This window comes from Phoca vitulina, unplaced genomic scaffold, assembly GCF_004348235.1.
Source record: "Phoca vitulina isolate PV1807 unplaced genomic scaffold, GSC_HSeal_1.0 scaffold19, whole genome shotgun sequence".
NCBI lineage: Eukaryota > Metazoa > Chordata > Mammalia > Carnivora > Phocidae > Phoca > Phoca vitulina.
This window is the reverse complement of record NW_022589722.1, coordinates 30,713,183-30,732,231: the sequence shown is the minus strand read 5'-3', so window position 1 is coordinate 30,732,231 and position 19,049 is coordinate 30,713,183. Positions and strand designations below refer to the sequence as shown.

General features: G+C 55.7%; 1 protein-coding gene across 2 annotated transcripts in view; it reads right to left on the bottom strand.

The window, feature by feature from the left end:
- The window catches only part of FBLN1 (fibulin 1), an 82,412-nt gene that overhangs the window by 38,676 nt on the left and 24,687 nt on the right, over positions 1 to 19,049 (bottom strand). For both annotated transcript variants that reach the window (XM_032416637.1, XM_032416638.1), the window contains exons 5-14: positions 15,319 to 15,378; positions 13,809 to 13,910; positions 13,062 to 13,199; positions 11,783 to 11,920; positions 7,524 to 7,667; positions 6,585 to 6,713; positions 5,728 to 5,853; positions 3,000 to 3,119; positions 2,078 to 2,209; positions 22 to 145 (exon numbers count right to left, since the gene is read on the bottom strand). In XM_032416637.1, the coding sequence (XP_032272528.1) occupies positions 22 to 145; positions 2,078 to 2,209; positions 3,000 to 3,119; positions 5,728 to 5,853; positions 6,585 to 6,713; positions 7,524 to 7,667; positions 11,783 to 11,920; positions 13,062 to 13,199; positions 13,809 to 13,910; positions 15,319 to 15,378 (1,213 nt within the window). The remainder of the gene's footprint in view (positions 1 to 21; positions 146 to 2,077; positions 2,210 to 2,999; positions 3,120 to 5,727; positions 5,854 to 6,584; positions 6,714 to 7,523; positions 7,668 to 11,782; positions 11,921 to 13,061; positions 13,200 to 13,808; positions 13,911 to 15,318; positions 15,379 to 19,049) is intronic.

The window sequence follows — 19,049 nt, the reverse complement described above, 5'->3', positions numbered from 1 at the left end:
CAGGGGGCCCGAGGGACTTACGTGTCTGCGGAGCGCCGGTAGTTCTTGGGGCACTCGAAGGCCAGGCAGCGGAATCCCCCCTGGATGTTGAAGCAGGTCTCGTTGATGGAGCAGTTGTGGATGCCGGTCACACACTCATCGATGTCTATGAGAGACCCCGAGGCAGCCCGGTGAAGCGGGGGCCGCCCGCGCTGTGGCCATCCCCAGCGGGGAGCCCAGGCCTCCCACCGCGCAGCTCCTTTACTTACAGGATAGCGGTATCTATAGAGTTTGTACTTATTATTCACAGTTCCTGGGATGAGGGTGACAATAACAGCTCTGGAAGTGCTTTGGGGAATTCTGTCCTTTTTTTTTTTTTTAAATATTTTATTTATTTATTTGACAAAGAGAGAGAGAACACAAGTAGGCAGAGTGGCAGAGGCAGAGGCAGAGGGAGAAGCAGACTCCCCACAGAGCAGGGAGCCCGATGCGGGGCTCGATCCCAGGACCCCAGGATCATGACCTGAGCCGAAGGCAGCCGCTTAACCGACTGAGCCACCCAGGCGCCCCAAGTTCTGTCCCTTCTAACGCTTCCATGGGCAATACCATTATTATCCTCATTTTAGGGAGGAGCTCACAGAGGTTCCATGACTCGCCTAAGGTCACACGTTTTGCAAGCGGCCGAGTCGAGCTTTGAACCCACACGGGCTGGTGCCAGGGTCGGTGCACCCTCATCTGACACCTTTACCTCGTGTGGGGCTTGTGACATCCCGGCAGGGACATGGCAGACGCTATTGGTCCCATGTGGTGTAGGGGAGGAGACCCAGGCTTACAGGAATTCTAGGTTGCACCACGAGCCCGGGGTCGGTGATGCCGGGGGCACGGTCCTGAGAGGACCCTGGACACGGGGAACTGTCCCCCTTCCCACAGCTCTCTGGAGCAGCCGCACAGTGGGGTCCGGGGGACGCCACCAAGCCTGGGAGGCATCTGTGAAGAGGGGCCAGGTGCCTGATCTTGGTGGCAAAAACAACAGTCTTAATCTCAAAGACCGAGGTTCAGGAATGTGTTTCTGCTGGTCCTGGCAGAGCACCCAGGCTGCGGTAGTCATCTCTTCCGCCAGAAAGGAGAAAACAAAGTGACTTCCATCCAGAGCTGCCGGCGAGCTGAGTGGGTGCCTCCCAGGAAAGGCCATATAGCTCCTGCCTGCCTTTAATCAAAGCCACCTTCTTCCCGACCAGAACTGACAAGTGCAGAACCCGGGGCCTCTGGAGCCTCTGGGTCGACAGTCCTGTGGGGGGCACTCATGAGCAAGGGGCCGAGAGACCCGACCTCTGGGATTCAGCTTCTGGGGCCGTCCCTGGATCCATTCCAGGGTCCTTCATTCACAAATATCTACTCAGCACCCCCTCTCAGTTGCCAAATGGCTCAGTTCCAGAGCTCACGATGACCCCTCGAGTGTTCTTAGACGTGGGAGCTGAATACAGATGGGTGTTGCTGGCCCCCTCATTTAGCCCATGCTGGAGCCCACCCCCGGCCCCAGCAGGACCCTCGCAGCCATAGTGCTCATAACTTCAGGGACTATGCTCATAACTATGTAGGCTGTCACGCACCACAACACACCCGTCCCCTCGACCGGGCAGTCATCATCAGCGCCCGGGGACAGAGGCCTCCACCATCCGCTCACTGTTCTGCCCTTAACTCTTGGCAGGCTCGCATCAAGGGTTCGTCGAGTGGGCGAATGCAAGATGGAGCGAGTGGCCCTGTGCTGTGGAATGGGGTCTTCTGGGCACTGAGCTCCCATTTCCTCCCTGGCTGGCACCTTCCTAAAGGCTGTCATCCCCTGTTCTGGTCCCCTTGGGGCTGTTGGGGGCCCGGCAGGAGGGTCAGAACCCCCTGAAGACAGGTGTGCCGCGTGTGGGAGACCAGGGTGCGTGCGCAGAGGCCTCCCCTCGCCCTCCCAGATGCACCCCATCTACGGTGTGGCCCCTGGGTCAGGGGAGCGCATCCCCACAGCTGGGGGCTGCCTGGCCTCAGCTCCCCAGCACCGCAGAGCCCCGCGCACAGCCTGAGCGACCCCCGAGGGTTCCACAATGCTCACCTTGGCAGTTGCGGCCGTTGGGGGCCAGCCTGTATCCAGACGACGGGCAGCTGCACTGGAAGCTTCCAGGGATGTTGATGCAGCGATAGGAGCAGATGTGGCCGCCAGTGGGCAGGGCGCACTCGTCAATGTCTGTGACGGCAAAGCCCCCCCCTCAGCATCCCGTGTGGACCCCGGCCGGGCTGCATTCCCAACAGTGGGCCAGGATGGGGCAATCTGGACACAGGAAGCCTCCGGTGCTGGGGCGGCCTCAGAAACTATTATGCCAGAAGGGGAAACTGAGGCCCAGAGAGGGGAAGGGCCTCGCCTAAGGTCACACAGCGAGTTCGTGGCGTGGAGCGTGCATATGTGGGGGAGGAGGCAGACTGGGGGCTCAGGGAGGGGACTAGCACATTATACAGGCGACCTGCAGGCCCCAGGTGCATCCTGATGCTAATGAGTACCAATGTGCTGATAAAAAACACGCCTGCCGGGAAAGGAGCAGGAATCCTAACAGCAGCTGTCCTCGGAGCACCCGCGGGGCGCCAGGCACCGGACCAAGCGCTTCCGAGTCGTCGTCCGGTTTAATCCTCTGACAGCCTGGCGGGTCTGGGCTCAGCCCTCAGGCGGCAGGGGACGCACGGCCCGGCCAAGGAGAGGCAGAGCTTCGGGTCAGGCCTGTGGGCGGCCCCCGGGCCCCCGCCTCGCCCCTGGGTCGCCACCACCAAGCCCGGCCACGTGCGCGGTTCAAGGTCCCGGCGCACGTGATGCTCACGGTCACGTGTTTGCTGCTTTCTAAACCTCACTCGCAATGGCTTCTTTGTATCCAAATAAATCTCAGTTGGAGGGGGAAGAAAACCCCACACCCCCCGCCAGCCTGAAAGGGCGTTAAGCAGAAGCGGGGAGGAGGTGCTCTCCCCTCAGCCGAGCGGGGCGCCCCCACCTTCGCAGGTGACCCCGTCCACGTCGCTGAGCTGGTAGCCTCGCCGGCAGTAACACTGGTAGGAGCCGTACACGTTGGCGCATTCCTGGCTGCAAGGACTGCTGCTGCACTCGTTCACGTCTGAAAGGGACAGGGTCCCCGGAGGTCAGCGCTCGGAGCCAGCCAGCCACCCGCCTGGGCTCCCTGGCCGGGCTGTAGACACAGCACCTCCCTCAAGGTAACACAGAGGAAGGGCCAGAGCTCCCGCGGCGGTGGGGGCTGGGGACCCGCCTGGGCTCGTCCCGAGGGACAGCGGCTCCCATTCCATCCCCCACGGCCGAGGGGCCGGGAACCTCTCCTCAGGACGACAGTAAAGTCTCCGGCCTCGGCTCCTCCCAGTGGGTCCCCATCAGACTACCGCCAGGTCTGTTCTAGTCCTCAAATGGAGACCTGATCACGGCCCTCCCCGTTGCACCTCCAAGACGATGCCCTCTGCAGACAGGGAGGCCGGGGTGAACAGCCGAGAGGCCAATATTCCCAACACGCCAATGCTTGGCGCTCACCAGCCCACTCGGCAACCCTGGGCTCCTGCTTCTCGGTTCCCTTCACTGAGAGCAGGGATCAGCACACATCCGGCCCACCTCTTGGTTTTGTAAAGAAAGTTTTATTGGCACATAGCTATGCTCGCTCACTCATTTACCCCGATCTGTGGCTGCTTTTGCAACACAGCGGCAGAGGGGAGTAGCTACAACACAGATTGTATTTACTATGTGGCTTTCAGGGATAAAAAACAACTTTGCCAACCTCTGGCCTAGAAGCCTCTTCTCACATTTATTTACTGCTAACTCCTAGCAGGGCAGGAGGGGCGAGCGGCTGAGAATGTCCATTTGCCTCTCACCCCGTGTCTCGTCCTGCAGTAGCCCGGTGCCCAGCCTGGCCGCCACCTGCCCACCTGCCCACCTGCTCACCTCTGCTCTCGTCACATCCTGGAGACACTCCTTGAAGGCAGGAACCGTGTTCCCGCCACACACCTTGTCAGGGGGCCTTCAGAAAAGCCTAGTGGAATGACACGGTGAAGCTGGCCAGGCCCTGGTTTTCTGTCCCCAGTGTTGCTGCTAATGTAGACGTGAATATCTCCTTTCTGGTCACTTAGCAGTGATGAGGAACAGCATAAGCCATGAATGATAAGAGCAAGAACACCGGCCATCTCCACAGATGGCACTTTGTCGCACGCAGGACACTGGGATGAGCTCTTCACGTGCTTCACCCTCATGACTCCCGATAAGGTGGGTCCTGCTACCCCCCACTTTTGCAGGTGAGGACACTGGGGCCCAGAAATGCTGAGTTACTTCTTCAAGACCATAAAATGGCAGAGCTAGGATTTGAACCCAAGCTCAAGGGACAACCCCCCCGCCCCCCAATGTGTGAATGCTTTCCTTGCCAGTATACATGCATTGGGTCTGGTTCTTGGGGGCAGATCCTAACTCTTGGGGGGACCCTAGGGCCCAGGATTTTGTCACACTGTCCAGCCTCCAGTTTGAGAACTGTGCATACTGGGTGCATCTGGGCATAGCTGACTCCTGTGATCGTTCTGCTGAGGGTCCAGGGGCTGTGCTGGGCAATGGGAGGGCATCACTGAGGGCTGTCAAAGCTCTTTCCTTTGCTGACCTCAGAACCTAATCCCCACAGAAGATGCGATACCTGTTGAGCACCTACTGTGTGCCGAGCCCTGTGCTGAATGCCCTTCACGCCATCTCGGTCCGTCACCAGAAGAGGCTGGTGCTGTGTGCTAACCGAAAGACGCAGCACGAACAACTCCATCCAACCCCCACCTGGTGGACGGAGAGACCTGACCACACTTTAGCGTGGCTTCTACTGGCCCAAGACGGGGTACTTAGGATGACGGCCTCAGACCCTTAAAAGGCCTGCCTGAGAAAGCTCAGCGCTGCCCAAAGAAGATACTCAGTATTCCAGCCAACACCTGATGACATGCCCTGGCCTCCTTCTTCTTAGAAGTATTTACCTTAGAAAACTTGTAAATGTAAACCCTCTCTCTTGTCCCTTTGAGATGTATCCTCTGCCACCCAAGAGTCTTTCTCCAGGATGCAGGAACCACACCTTTGAGATGTGGTCATCAAAAGGGGAGGCGCCCCTCTCCCAGTCTCTGCGGGAGGGGAGGAGCCAGTTAGCAGGTCCAGGCTGACCCCCACCTAACATCCTGTGGTGCTTCTCCTTAGCATGTCCCAGCATCTCAAAAGCCTCTCGCCTTTTGTTTCTGCAGAGCTGAGATGGATTTACACTGACATCTGTCTCTCTCCGCTACTGCAAAATCTGAGTAAAACCTGTCTTTCCAATTTACTTGAAAATCTGACCTATCAACCCCATTTCTCCTGTTAGGACACGGAGGCAGGTGACATCAGCCACTCCCCACGGTCACGTGAACACAGGGTGGGTCGGATGCCTCCAAATCCCACACTCTTAGCCGTGTCCCACACAGCTTCTTCAGCTCGTTAACCCCCACGTGCGTGGCCCTGGACAGATGCCACCAGGTGCTCCAGGGCCTGGGAGGGACTGGGTGGGCAGTCATCTCTGACAAGCCACCTTTTACAGACGGTTCCCCGACCAGCGCGTCACCTAGTACGTGCTGGGGAACCAAACTCGAGTCCGTCCCCGGGGCCTGCAGGTGGAGCGGTGGCTCTCCCCAGGAGCAGGGGCCCCGGAGCGCCCCGCCCTGCCCGCAGCGCCTCACCTTCGCACGACCGGCCGTCGGCAGAGAGCCGGAAGCCCACGGTGCAGCTGCAGAAGTAGGAGCCCGGCGTGTTCTCGCACTTGTGGCCGCACAGACGGCCGGGGTAGCGCCGACACTCGTTGATGTCTGCAACAGGGCGGACGGGGCCGGCTCAGGGCAGCGTCCGTCCCCCGTCCCCCAGCAGGCAACGCCCCACGCCACCTCTGCGCGCCACCTCCGTCCCCCACCGCCTGCAGCCCCATCTCTCGGATGAGAGAGGCAAAGCGACTCGTCCCAAAGCCACAGCGAGTCAGCGGGGGAGCCGGGACCACAGCCGGCCTCTGCCTGTCCGCCGGGCAAGTCTCAGGCTCCTTCCCTGACAGCCGCCCTCCTGGGGACGTGCCCACCCGCCAGTTCTCCACCCTGGAGTCCTGAAGGAGGGTCCGCTGGGGTCTGACACGGGGCTCTGGGGCTGAACGGGGCAGTTGTCAGCCTCCCCTGAGCAGCCTGGTTTGGGCGTGGCAGGTGGCAGTCAGCGGGGGTCTGTCCCCGTTCCTGGCGGAGAGGTGGCCATGCCACCGCGGGTTCTTCTGCCGTGATCCGTGCGCACCGCCCCGAAGCCCTGCGGGTGAGCACGGACTCTGGGAAATCACTCATGCCTCTGGACATTTGTGGAGCGGGCCGCAGTCTCCCAAACCCTTGCCGGCCTTGGGTCAAGCAGAGCACCTGGTGTACAGGCAGGGGGCCTGGCTCACACCCGGGAGCGCAGCGGCAGGTGGAACCGGATGGGGGTCACCCGACTCAGGGTCTGCTCTCTGGGGCTGCTGTACCGGGACTTTCTCAGGGGACCACCGAGGCCTGTGGGGACACCCACGTACCCACACACGTCCTGCTGATGCCGTCGAAATAGTATCCAGCCTTGCACTCGCAACGGAAACTTCCGGGGGAGTTCACACACAGGTGCCCCGGCCCACAGGGCTCAGAGGGTGCCGCACACTCGTCCACATCTTGTAAAAGAGAATGACGCATTGAAAAAACGTTTAGTGTGGGTTTTTTTTTTCCCCTAAGATATCAGAGAGGAAGACAAGAAAGCAGCAAACTAACATGTATGTTGACAAAGCAACATTATTTATTCTTCAACACGATGTCACAGAGTGCCTGCTCGTGCTGCGCCCCATGCTGGGGAGACAGCGGACCCAGGTGCAGCCCCTGCCCTCAGGGGCCTCCTGCTCCGGCTGGCTAGCAAGGGCCCTAGGGAAGGCAGGAAGTGCCCAGTGACCCGGGGGAGATGCTAGGGAAGTGCTCTGGGAGTCACAGGGAGAAAGACTCCTTCCTGCTAGCAGGGATCTGGATCCAAAGGAATGTAGCAGCAGGTGGGCAGAGGGAATGATGTAAAAGCAGAAAACCACACAGAGAGGAAAGGGTAGGGCTTGTTTAGGGAGCAGCAAGACCTATTTCATCTGAGTTATAAGGTTTTCGAAGTTGGGTCAACCTCAGGAGGACTGAATTGTAAGCAGGGTCACTGCCTGAACTCTTTGTCCCACCAGTGGGGATTGTGAGCAGGGAGGCACAAGGGAGCTTTCAGCTCAGGACACCCCAGACAGACTGAAAGGGACAAAGCTGGGTGCGGTGGTAGGCTGGCATCCTACTGCAACAGTCCAAGCAATCGATGGCAAAGGTCTATGCTTGGAGATGAGCAATGAGATGGATGGACAGGTGGAAACAGCTTCACTTTGGGGATATCCTCTCCCCTTTCAGAGAAGGGAGGGGTGCGCTGGGAGCAGACAGAAAAGTTGGTTTTCTTTTTTAATACCAACCAACACAGCGGGTTCCCTCCTCGTTGAGATGGTAGCCACGGCCACAGTTGGGCACGTTCTTCTGGCATGTGTAGGAGCCCTCCGTGTTGATGCACGTCTGCCCGACAGGGCACGGGGCACTGATACTTAAACACTCATTGATATCTGCAGCAGGGAAGACAGAGACAATGTGGTGAAACACGGAGGGCCTGCAGAAACCCAACAACCCGGCCTCCAGAAGACCCCTACTTCCCCCCCTCACTACAAAACCCCACACAGAGGTACCATGGTGCCCCCGCACCCTGGACCACACAGCAGCCTCCCAAGTGGCTCCCAGATCTTGCCAGCACATGCCACCTCAAACACCACCTGCCTGGGCCATCTCCCTGCCCCTGAACCTTCAACCCGCCCGTCTTTCCCTGCACGGCATCTGAGGCTGCCTGCCTGGCTCTCAGGTCTGCCCATGGTCACACAGCCATGTCTCTTCTGAATTTCACACGCCTAGTGAGTGCGAACCGGTAAATGCACAAGGATAACCTTTCACTCTTCTAGCTCCAATTCGGTGCAAAATCACAGAGGCTGGGGCGCGGGGGTGGCTCGGTTGGTTAAGTGTCAGACTCTTGATTTCTGCTTAGGTCATAATCTCAGGGTCGTGAGATCGAGCCTCGTGTCGGGCTCTGTGCTGAGCGTGGAGTCTGCTTAAGATTCTCTCTCTCCCTCTCCCTCTGCCCTGCACCCCACTCGCGTTCTCTCTCTCAAACAACAACAACAAACCGCACAGGCTGAACTTCTTACTAGGGGAGACTTCTAAAGGGACCGAGGTTTTTAAGAATTCCCTTTTTCAGATACTTACAAAGCATCTAGGGGACAAAGAGAAGGGAGTGATGGTAGAAGACCCCTGAGCTGAAGTCAAAAAGAGGGATTGGCTGTACTTCTCCCCTCCCGGCCACACCCCACCCTCCTCGGACAGTCAGTGACCAGCCGCATCCTCCCCCTTGAGTCGGCCTTAAGCACGAGTGCAGTACTTAACAGTTGACAAAAGCGTTTAGGTCCATACTGCCCTCACCTGCCACAGCTAGCCTCCAAGTTAGGCAGGGCCAGGATTAGTCTCTGCATTTTATAAACAAGGAAACTCCCCAAGCACGCAGCTGGGCCTTGGGCCCACTCAGCTCTAGAACCAGGGAGTCCTGCCTCCCCGCCCTCAAATCGGGGGTGGGCAAACTATAGCCTGCCAGTCTACCAACCAAATCCAGCCCCCTGCCTATTTTTGTCAATAAAGCTTTATTGGAACACAGCCATGCCCATTCTTTTACTTGTTGTCTACAGCAACAGAGACCCTAGAGTTCATGAAGCTGGTACTTAGTATTTAGCCCTTTACAGAAAAAAATTCTGCATCAAGAATAAATGCAGTGTTTAGCAACAACATGGCTTCCCTCCAAGCCTTGTGCTCGCCAATCAGATCTACAGTTCCCAAACTCTGTCCCCGGACCTGTGAGCGTCCCAAGACAGAGTGGGCCAGCGTGTGGGAAGCCCTGCTCTGGTCCTCTCTAAAACAGAAGGGAAGACGGCGCACACCAATTGGGAATCAGAAGAAACAGGGAAAAGAAAACCAACAAAAAGATGGGATCTCTCAAGGCCCTCAGCAACCAAACCTCAAGGTTCTAGAACATTCTATGTCTTATAATAAGGAAAAAGGCCTCTGCTTTCTTAGAGCATGGCCATTCTGTGCATCCCCCCTTCCCCCCTCACCCCGGGGTAGAGCTCTACAGCTGCTGGGCTGTCTGCCGGTGGCCGGAGGGGAACAGGCAGGCCTGTGGGGCACCAGGAATGCTTCCAGGAGTCCCAGGAAGATGCATTTGGCTGCCCGTGAAGTCAGAGCTTCCCACCACCTCACGCTGTTCTGGAGGGGGTGAGGGTGCCGTTGGTGGAGGTGTGCAAGCCGAAGACCAGGACACACACAGGGGAGGGGAAGCGCCCTGTCCCAGACGGCCTTGAAACTAGCATCGGATCCCGATATACTTTCTCCTTGTAGAGAAGTATTTGGGATGACGAGGTCATTTTTAAAAAGATGACATAAAGGTACTGACGTAAAATGATGTCAAAATACATCGTGAAGGGGTCGGGGTGGGGTGGGGGGGAGCACGTTGCAGCTCAGTCTGGCTCCATTTGTATCAGAAACAAAGAGTCTCCAGACAGCAGGAGCCCAGAAGGGCACACACACACTGCTGAGCTAGAGAGAAGCGTTTCCTTTCTGCACTTTGGGATTGGCTTGCATTTTTGTAAATAAAGATATATATATGTATAAAACTTCTGAAATTAAAAAAAAAAATTTAAAGAAAGAATCCTGAGTCTGGTTGCAAGGAGTGTGGGCACATGAAAAGGGGGGCCGCCCCAGGGCTGAGATGAGGGGCACCTCATGGTTGGTTTGCAAACCATCCACATAACCAGGTGCTGGCGGGTGGGGCTCCTTTGGGGCTTAGCTCCACTCCCCCGGGCTCTCCCTGTGTCTAGGGGAAGACACTGAGGGGACTGTCCCCTCCCGCTACTCTCACACCTTGTCCGTGCACGGTCTGCACCCCATAGAGGGGGAAGAGGGGGCCACACTGAGACTTGCCAATGTTCCTTTGTGGAAATCGGGGCTGGTTTTGCCATGAGTCAGGGTTTCCATCCCAAACAGATGCCAGCCTCCTCGGGAGAGCCCCCTCCAAGTGCACGGCAAGTCTGGGCAGGCCCCTCCTCCCTGCTGGCCCTGGGAGGGCCGTCAGCAGCATGGTCCCCTGCACTGGGTGGAAGCTGGTGAGGGGCCAAGCCCAGCCAAGCTGAGCCCCTCCCCCGCCCCCCAGCTCCGAAGCCTCCCCACACTCCCCGCACGGGATGACAGGGGAGCTTTAAAGAAGGAGGCTGGGGCAGGGCTCCAAGGAGGCCCCTGTCCAAAGTGAGGGTCACTGTTCTATTTGTCTTTAAATATCCCAGGGTGGTAAAAAAAAAAAAAGGCTAGGAGAGCTTTCAGTCCAAACTACCATTTCAAATCAAAGATCAATACAGATTTCTCTGAGAGTGGGTGAGCCGGACTGAAGACAGACACCCGCCATCCCTCACTCTCGGAGGTGTCAACCTTTCAAAGAGGGTAACGGGGCAGCCCCCAGGGAGGGTGGGCTCTAACGGGTGGCATCTGCAGCTCTCATCGGGAGAGAAGTCTTCCTATCCTCAAAGGCAGGACCCAGAAGCTTCTGCTGAGCAGAGGCCAAGGCCAGGCCGGCGGATCTGGACGCAAAGGCCAACAGCACACAGTGACCGAGCCAGGTGGTTAGCCAGGGTGAGCCCAGGAGAAAGGGGAGTCACCCCCCGTGCACAGAGCAGGTAACTGGTCCGCTCGGCTCCCTGCCCCTCCCGCACGCTGCTTCCCCGACCTGAGCCTCTCGCCAGGCCTCGTGCATTTACTAGTTTACTACGTTCCCACGGGATTTTCTTTCTCTGATAGCAACAGAGTAGTTTTGTGGGGTTTTGTGGTGAGATACGTGTGACAGAAAATATGCCGTTTTCCCTATTTGTAAGTCTACAGACAGGTGGCATCAACGACGTTCATGCTGTTGTGAAACCATCACCACCATCCAACCACGCAACTTTTTAATTATCCCCAACTGAAACTCCCTGCCCAGTAAACACTAGCGCCCCACTCCCCTGCCCCAGGCCCTTTGCACCTCCCGTGCTCCTCTCCTCTCTCTACGAAACTGACTACTAACACACAGTATCTCTTAAAACAAATCTTTAGTACACCAGACTCTTCACAATCCTCTTCTTCGATCCTTGCCTCAAGCCTCTAAGGCAGATATTACGATTCTTCCCATTTTATAGAGGAAGAAATTGAGGGTCAGAGGAAGGAAGTCAATTACCTTAAGTCACTGAGTTCTAAACCAGGTGTCTCTGAGTCCAAAATTGAAGCCAAACCGGGGGTTTCGTCTAAACCCGGGGGTTGCTAAACTCTGGCCCTGGGGCCAACCCCTGCCTGTACCCGCTTTTGTAAATAAAGTTTTATGGGGACACAACACCGCCCATTCATCCACGTTGTCTGTGGCTGACTTCCAGCTTCAACGGCAGAGCTAAGTAGCCACAACAGAGACCGGACGGCCCACGAGGCCTCAGTGTTTGCTCCCCGTCCCTTTATAGGATGTGCCTGCCAACCTCTGCTCGGCGGCCCCTCACGTCACAGAGACGTGGCCCGGCACTGGGGCATCGGCCCCGCCCGGGGGACCCTGCCAGCCCTGGCGACAGTGTCTTACCAATACAGTTGCCTAGAGCATCTTGTATAAAACCGCTCTTGCACTGTAGCTTGGGTCTGCAGCGGAAGGATCCCAGAGTATTCTGACAGATAAAATCGGGGAGGCAGTTATGAATACCACTCTCACACTCGTCAATATCTGGTACGTCATAAAAAAAGGAAATTGTTAGCAAGAGTCCTGCCAGAAGCATCATACAACATTTAAAAATCACAAGAAAGTTTTTTTTTTTTTTAATGCTCATTACTCAGACTACAACCCAAAACATTCCAATAGAGAGGTCACATAAAAAGGAGCCTTAGCTAGCCAAATAGTGCTCATATTGCTAAAGATTGAAAACTCTTTTTCTTCCCCCAAGGCTCTTATGAGGCAAACTTTCTGTTATATAATAAATATCCCAGGCATTTTCCTGGCAGTATGTGGGATTTTTTTTTTTTTCTTCACTTTAGGCTAAGTGCATGTTTAGTTTAGATAATAAGCAATGATCTTAGTGGCAATAAACACTGTCCCTATAAAGTTATTCATTCTGAAATCGTCATAATCTTCCAAACATGAACAATGGTGATTGTCATGATCAGACACGTTGGCTGCCCTTCCCCTGAAGTTCATGGCTGTCAAGTGTTCAAAAGTGTATACTCAGCTGGCTGGGCCCCTGGGTTCTCAGGGTCCAAACCGCCCAGCGAGGGTGGAGTGGCGTGAGCTTGCCCAAAGGCCGTCAGACGTCAGGAGGGTGTGCCTGGCTTTTGAGTTACCCTCGTAACTCAACCAAAATTTTCACACAAGTGGTTTTGTCATTCTGGAGGGCTGGAAACCCTCAGAAGAAAACTATGTTCTAATAGATCCTCATCAAAGCCTTATCTGCCAAATCACATCTATGGCTTGGCAGGAAAAGGCCAGCAGCCAAAAATGTCATGTTTTTATGCAGCGGAAGAGAATATGCTTTGAACTTCAAGGAAGCCTGGAGTCAGATGGAAGGCAGCTGTTGTACAGAAAATATTTTGGGGGGGAGTTGCGGGGAGAAAGCACATGTGAGCACCTGAAATTCACCTCTGGTCTCGTTTTGAAATGATCCTGCTCTGAGCCTTTCCAGAAATGCAAACTCACCACTGTCATTAACTCAACGTTACGGTCAAAAAGGTAAATCTTTACCAAAGACATAACCGGCCAGTGTCCCTTGGGCAGTCACGGGGAGCCCAGACCCCCGGGAGCCCGGTGCTGCTTTACCAGCACATCCTATCTAGTCCCGGGGAGCTGAGGTGTGTAGACTCGAAGCATGTTATACCTTTGCAGTCATTGTCCTCCGTGAGCTCATAGCCAGTCCCACAGCTACTGTCTCTCTGGCAGCGGAAAGAGCCCACTGTATTGACACAGGACTCTCCAAGCCGGCAGTTGTGGTTGCCCATGACGCATTCATTGATATCTAGGAGAGATGGAGGCAAAGCAGGAGTAACCAGCAGGAACCACGGACCCCCGAGCTTTATCCAAAGGAATGTCCCGGAAGGCATGGTGCAATTGGTTCCCAGCCATCTGTCCAGTCCCCCACGCACGTGCCTAGTCGGGGTCCTGGGCACCCACCACCAAATCAAAAGCAATGGTTTCTATCCCCTGCTCAGTTTCAGATCTATTGTTCTCCCTGAGCACCCACGGAGCAGGTGTCAGGCCCTGAACCCGAGCCACGTGATCCGCAAGGCCCCTACGAGAGGCGATCACCTTGCTCCGTCTCCCCCACCTCGGACAGGAGGGGCCGAGAGAGGCTGAGGGACGTGCCCGGGGCCACTCAGCAGATCCTGGATTCAGAGCCCGGTCAGACCCCAAAGCCAACCCTCTTCCCCAACGCGGTATTTGTGCGTTCCTGCAGGAGAGCCGTGGCTGGGCGCCGTGCGCGGTAGACTCCAGGGAATGCTGTTCTTCACCTCCGAGGGGGGCCCGGGGGTTTGCAGGGTGGGCCCTGCCCGGTGCCAAGCCGAGGCCGAGGCCCCCAGGGCGGCTGCGTGCCATCCTGCTGCGGCTGGAGCACGGCAACGGTTACCTTCACAGGAGACGCTGTCGGGCAGCAGCTGGTAGCCCACGAAGCACGAGCAGACCACCTCCTCCCCCGTGTCTCGGCACTGCTGCTTGCAGGGCCCGCCGCCTGGAACCAGAGCAGATGAGAGCGCATGTGAGCCAGGAGCCCAACACACACCAGAGGCCCTTTGGGTTCCCAGTTCTCTTTGGACTAGGCCGGAGCGAGCGCCCTCAGGGTGGACAACACACAAAGGCAGTCTCCCCGGTTTGGAGCCCACCCTCTCCGGCCTAGCACCACTCCCTTCCCACGCGAGACCCCCCCCAGCCCAGGATCTGGCCCTGGACAACCTTGGGGCGGCTGCCTCAGGTCCCAGCCCTGGTCCGACAAAATGGCAGCGGGCTGGGCCACCCCTGCAGGTCGTAGTGGCGCCGGGAGAGGCCGGGCAGAGAAGCCAGGGATGCTGCCGCCCAGCACAGACACGGACGGGGCCGTCCCATGAGGGAGGCCAGGCCCCGCAGAGGCCCCACGGGCCCCCACAGCTCACCTGGCTCCCTGACTGTCCCTGGTACTCCCCCCCTTCCCCCTGCCCACTCCAACCACACTTCCTGCAGGCCGCTGAGTGATGCTCAAAGAGCGCCTCTCACTGGGACAAACCTCTACCAGCTAAAGATGCTTCCAAAGCTCCGACTGCTGCCCAGGGCCTGTGGGCCTCTGCCTGCTTCCCCAGCCTCTTCCTCTATCCCCCACCACACCCCTCCCCCATGCCATGGCCACCAGACTCACCCACGCCGAGTCTGGGTCCACATGTCTCCACTCCTCCTGCCCAAATCTCTGTCCAGTGGTACTTTCCTGGCTAACCCACACTCACCCCTCGCAAACCAGCTACATCCTCCCCAGGAAGGCCCTCCCACACCCCCCCCAGGGAGTTTTCTGGGCTCTCTGCCCTCCCCCACCCCCGCCATCATCCCCACCCCCGCCCCTGGGCAGACTGGCACTGTGCACTGACCACATCATTCTGTGATTACACTGGCCCCCCATCAATGCTCCAGCCACAGGGCAAGCCTCCGAATGGAGCTTTGGAGCAGACTCGCCAGTCTAGACATGTGGGAATGTTCCATGAAGGAGAAATAACGTTTTATCACATGAAAAACAAACCTGCCAGGCCCCACTCACTTTTAATTTGCAAACGTCTCCCTTGCCAGACAAATGGATACAGTCCACGGCACCTTCTGGGGCTCCAGGACCCAAAGTCAAGTAACGCTCCCCCCTCCCCGGGTGTTCACCCTTCGCAGAGCCTGTGTTTAGGTGGGTGCTGTGGCTGGGGGGGGCACTTCTGATGCCTGCTTCCCACATGGCCCCCTCCCTATCAGCCCACCAGGCCCCAGCTCGAAGGGAAAGAGAAGGTGGGAGCCCAGGAGTGCGGGGAGGGCAGACAGACTTGAGCCAACTCACAGCCAGAGGGCTCTTCCCACATGAACCTGAGCAAAACCTGAGGTCGAACTCCCAGTGGGATTGGGAGGTAGTAGGGCCTCACCTCTGCAGCGGTCATTCAGGTACGGGTCCTCCTGCTCCTCCTCGATCTCTGAAATCTTGGCTGAGGGGAAAGAGAGGCAAAAAGGACATGTCTACAAATGCAGCATCCCATCATGTCTCAGCAGAAACCCTGAATACTTTTTCTCCTTTTTTAAAAAATATTCTTTTTTTTTTTTCAAGATTTTATTTGTTTATTTGACAGAGAGAGAGAGAGAGAGAGCACTAGCAGGGGGAGCGTCAGGCAGAGGCAGAGGGAGAGGGAGAAGCAGGCTTCCCGCTGAGCAGGGAGCCCGATGCGGGGCTCGATCCCAGGACCCCGGGATCATGACCTGAGCCGAAGGCAGACGTTTAACAGACTGAGGCACCCGGGCACCCCACTTTATCTCCTTATAAATACCAGGCAGTCATGCCCATTTGGGGAACTCAGGGATTGCCAAGGGACGTGAGGCACTCCACATTACTTGCCTATTTCAGCAAATGTAGTCACGGTCCTGCTCTAAACCGGGCCGTGGCCCCCAAACCTTAAACAATGCACCCGGTGAAAACTTGTTGTTGGCTGAACGGTGTCACCCCCCTCAGAAGATGTTGGAGCCCTAACCCCTAGTACCGGCAAATGTAACCTTCCTTCGGAGAAGAGTCTTTGCAGATGATCGAGTTAAGGCGAGTGAAGGCATGCCCCCAGACAGTATGTCTGCATCGTTAAAGAAAGAGGAAAGAGGACACAGAGGCAATTGATGTGAAGACACAGGGAGGGGACAGCCATCCATGTACCCAAGGCCACCAGAAGCCAGGAGAGCGGCCTGGAGCCAATTCTGCCCCACAGCCTCAGAGGGACTCAGACAGACAGCCAACACCTTGATCAGGGGCGTCTGGCCTCCAGACTGGGAGACAGAACATTCCTGTTGTTTAAGCTCCCCCCCAACTCCAGTCCGTGGTGCTTTGTTAGGGCAGCCCCAGGAAATAAATAACTATATACAGTCTGCCTGCAAAACTCAATTTAGTGCGGGTCATCAATAGTCACTCACTGGGTTCATTCAGACGAGGTATCTGAGCATCTGCTCTGTGGGCCGAGCACTCGGCAGAGACAAGGCCCCTACTCTCAACAGAGACTTCAACAGGGCAAAGGGAGACAGTGGGACCAGTGGGGTCCCCTAATTTAACCTAATGGGGTAGTTTTCCACTGGTAGTTCTGGGTGAAGAGAAGAAATGGATTCGTCCCTCCAGGTTGCATAAGACAGCCAAGGGAGGGAAGGATCCCTAAAAATACCCGGAAACCACGCTCTGGGAAGTCGAGGCCCCTTCCACAAGAGAGGATAGCAGCGATCACAATTCAGGCATGAGTCGCAGCCTGGCATGACTGCGATGGGCGGGAAATAAATCCAAGCGCATCCACCGCACACTCGCGCCCGTGTGCGAGAAGCCAAAAGAGACGGAGAGAAAACAAGGAAAGGAAATGTGACCTAATGGAAACAATATTTCTCTGTATCGATTTCCTCTTCCTTCTGCTTTCTGTATCTTCTAAAACGCCCACAGTGAGTGTGTAACAATACACCAGAAAAATAAGCATCATCAAGAAGAAACATATTAATAATTACTCTAACAATTCAATACAACGTAACTCATATACACTAGGCACAAGGTAGTCTCTTTTCGGGGCTGTTAAAATATGGTCAGGGTCCCTAAGTAAACCTTTCACTTGGCCAGAAACTAAGCAAAAAGATCTTTAGAGTGTGAATCATGTCTTCTAGTTTAGGGGGCTGGGAGCGCCTTTGCTACGGTCATTCAACCTGGGGACTCTTGGCTCACTTGGGGCATTCAGTCGAGGCCAGGGCACAGGTCGGGGTGTCGGCCAGGAGAACCCGTGAGGGGCTACCTCTTGCCCGGGTAAGGAGGCCATCGAGGTTTGCATGGTGTTCTGTGGGAGCCAGCGAGCCTGGCACAGAGACACCACCATTTCCGCCAGAAAGCGAATCCCAAACCTGGGCTTCTCCAGCCTCCACCTCCCAATCTGTAGAATGGGGATAGCCAATCTATGTCCCAGCACAGTTCCTCCCAAACTCTCTGCGGTAAAGGGACAGGGTTCTTTCCCCCATCGTAGGCCAATACCTTGATAACATGTAATATAAAGTAATTACCAGAAAAATTAAGTTATGAGAACAGACAAATAGGCCCCCATTTAGATGAAACAGACATAAGTCATGCTATCAAAGGCTTATAAAAGTTTCTAAAAGCTTACTCTCAATTCATGTACTTAGTTTGTTAGAGGCCAGTAGTGGTCTGTGGACCCTCTGTGCGGCCCCGCGGCAGCACACAGTAGGCCTGGGACAAACACCCTTGGAAGGAAGGAAGACACGCCTGTATCTGCGAGGAGGAAGGGCAGGGGGTCCTCACATAGACTTTGGGGGAAAGGTCAGGGGCAAGAATTGAAACAGATAAAAGACAGAAGAGAAATAAGACATCTGGAGCGGCAGCAAAGCTCAGAGATTGTTATGGAAACAAGACATAAATCAACAAAAATCCTCCCCAGAGACACAGGAGAAATTCTCCACCAGGACGAATAGTTTGGGTTTGTTTAAAGTGAAAATGTTATCTCTGGGGTTTCAAAAGTCAAGGAGGGAGCCAGAATGTGGTTCCAGACCTTCTTTATGACTGAGATATCTGAAATCAGCCCCACGGCATCCATGAGAAATTAAAAACAGAGAGACTGGTCTGTTTGACCCAGGACCACAAAGCCACTGGGGTCATAAAGCCAGGATGATGGGCAGCCTGACTTAAGGAGCACGGGTCTGTGAGCTCCTCCTTCCTAAGGCCTTCCTGCCCTTAACCCTCCCAAGCTCCCTTGAAGCTATCCTTGGGGTCACTCACCCCCCCTTTTTTTTTTTGCCGGGGACCAGGACGCATTTTATTGACCTGATAGAGCAGAGATACTCCCCCGACCCTGCCATGGAATAAAGATCTATTAGTTAAAAGAGCACAGCCAGCTAGTAATGAGTGGTAACCCTGCCCGCCTCTTGTTGACATGTCATTGGCACCAGATGGAGAGAGAAAGGGCACTGGCCAAGGGGCGGAAGGCCAGCATTCTCCCTCCCCTGTGTGTTGGTCATCTGACCTTGAGCATCAGGCCCTCCATCCGTGAAATGAGAGCAGGGTCGGCCACCATGCTGACCAGCCCAGGGCTGTTGGAGGGACTGGGAAGAATCTTGATGACGAACATTTATGGAGTCACCCCAAACACTCTATACTCATTCTCCCAAATAATCTTCCCAGAAACCTTATGAAGCAGGATTATAATTATCCCCATTTCACAGATGAGGGGACTGAGGTCTGGATACATCAGTTTACTTAAAATACATGTTAGGACAGAAACATGAACCCAGATTTGTCAGATCCGGGATCCCAAGTCTTTGGTCCCACTCTAGGGCAGTGGCTCTCTCAGATGAGGTAATGAACACGAAACTGCTCTGACACCTAGAATCAGTCTGTGCTGAGTTAAAACAACAGCAAACAGGTGTGCCCCCCCCCCCGTGACTGTTAATTTTACGTGTTAACTTGCTTGGGTCACACTACCCAGAGATATGGTCAAACACCAATCTGTATTTGCTGTGACTGCATTTTATTTTATTTTTTTTAAGATTTTATTTATTTGTTTGAGAGAGAGAGAATGAGAGAGAGAGAGCACGAGAGCGGTGAGGGGCAGAGGGAGAAGCAGACCCCATGCTGAGCAGGGGTCCT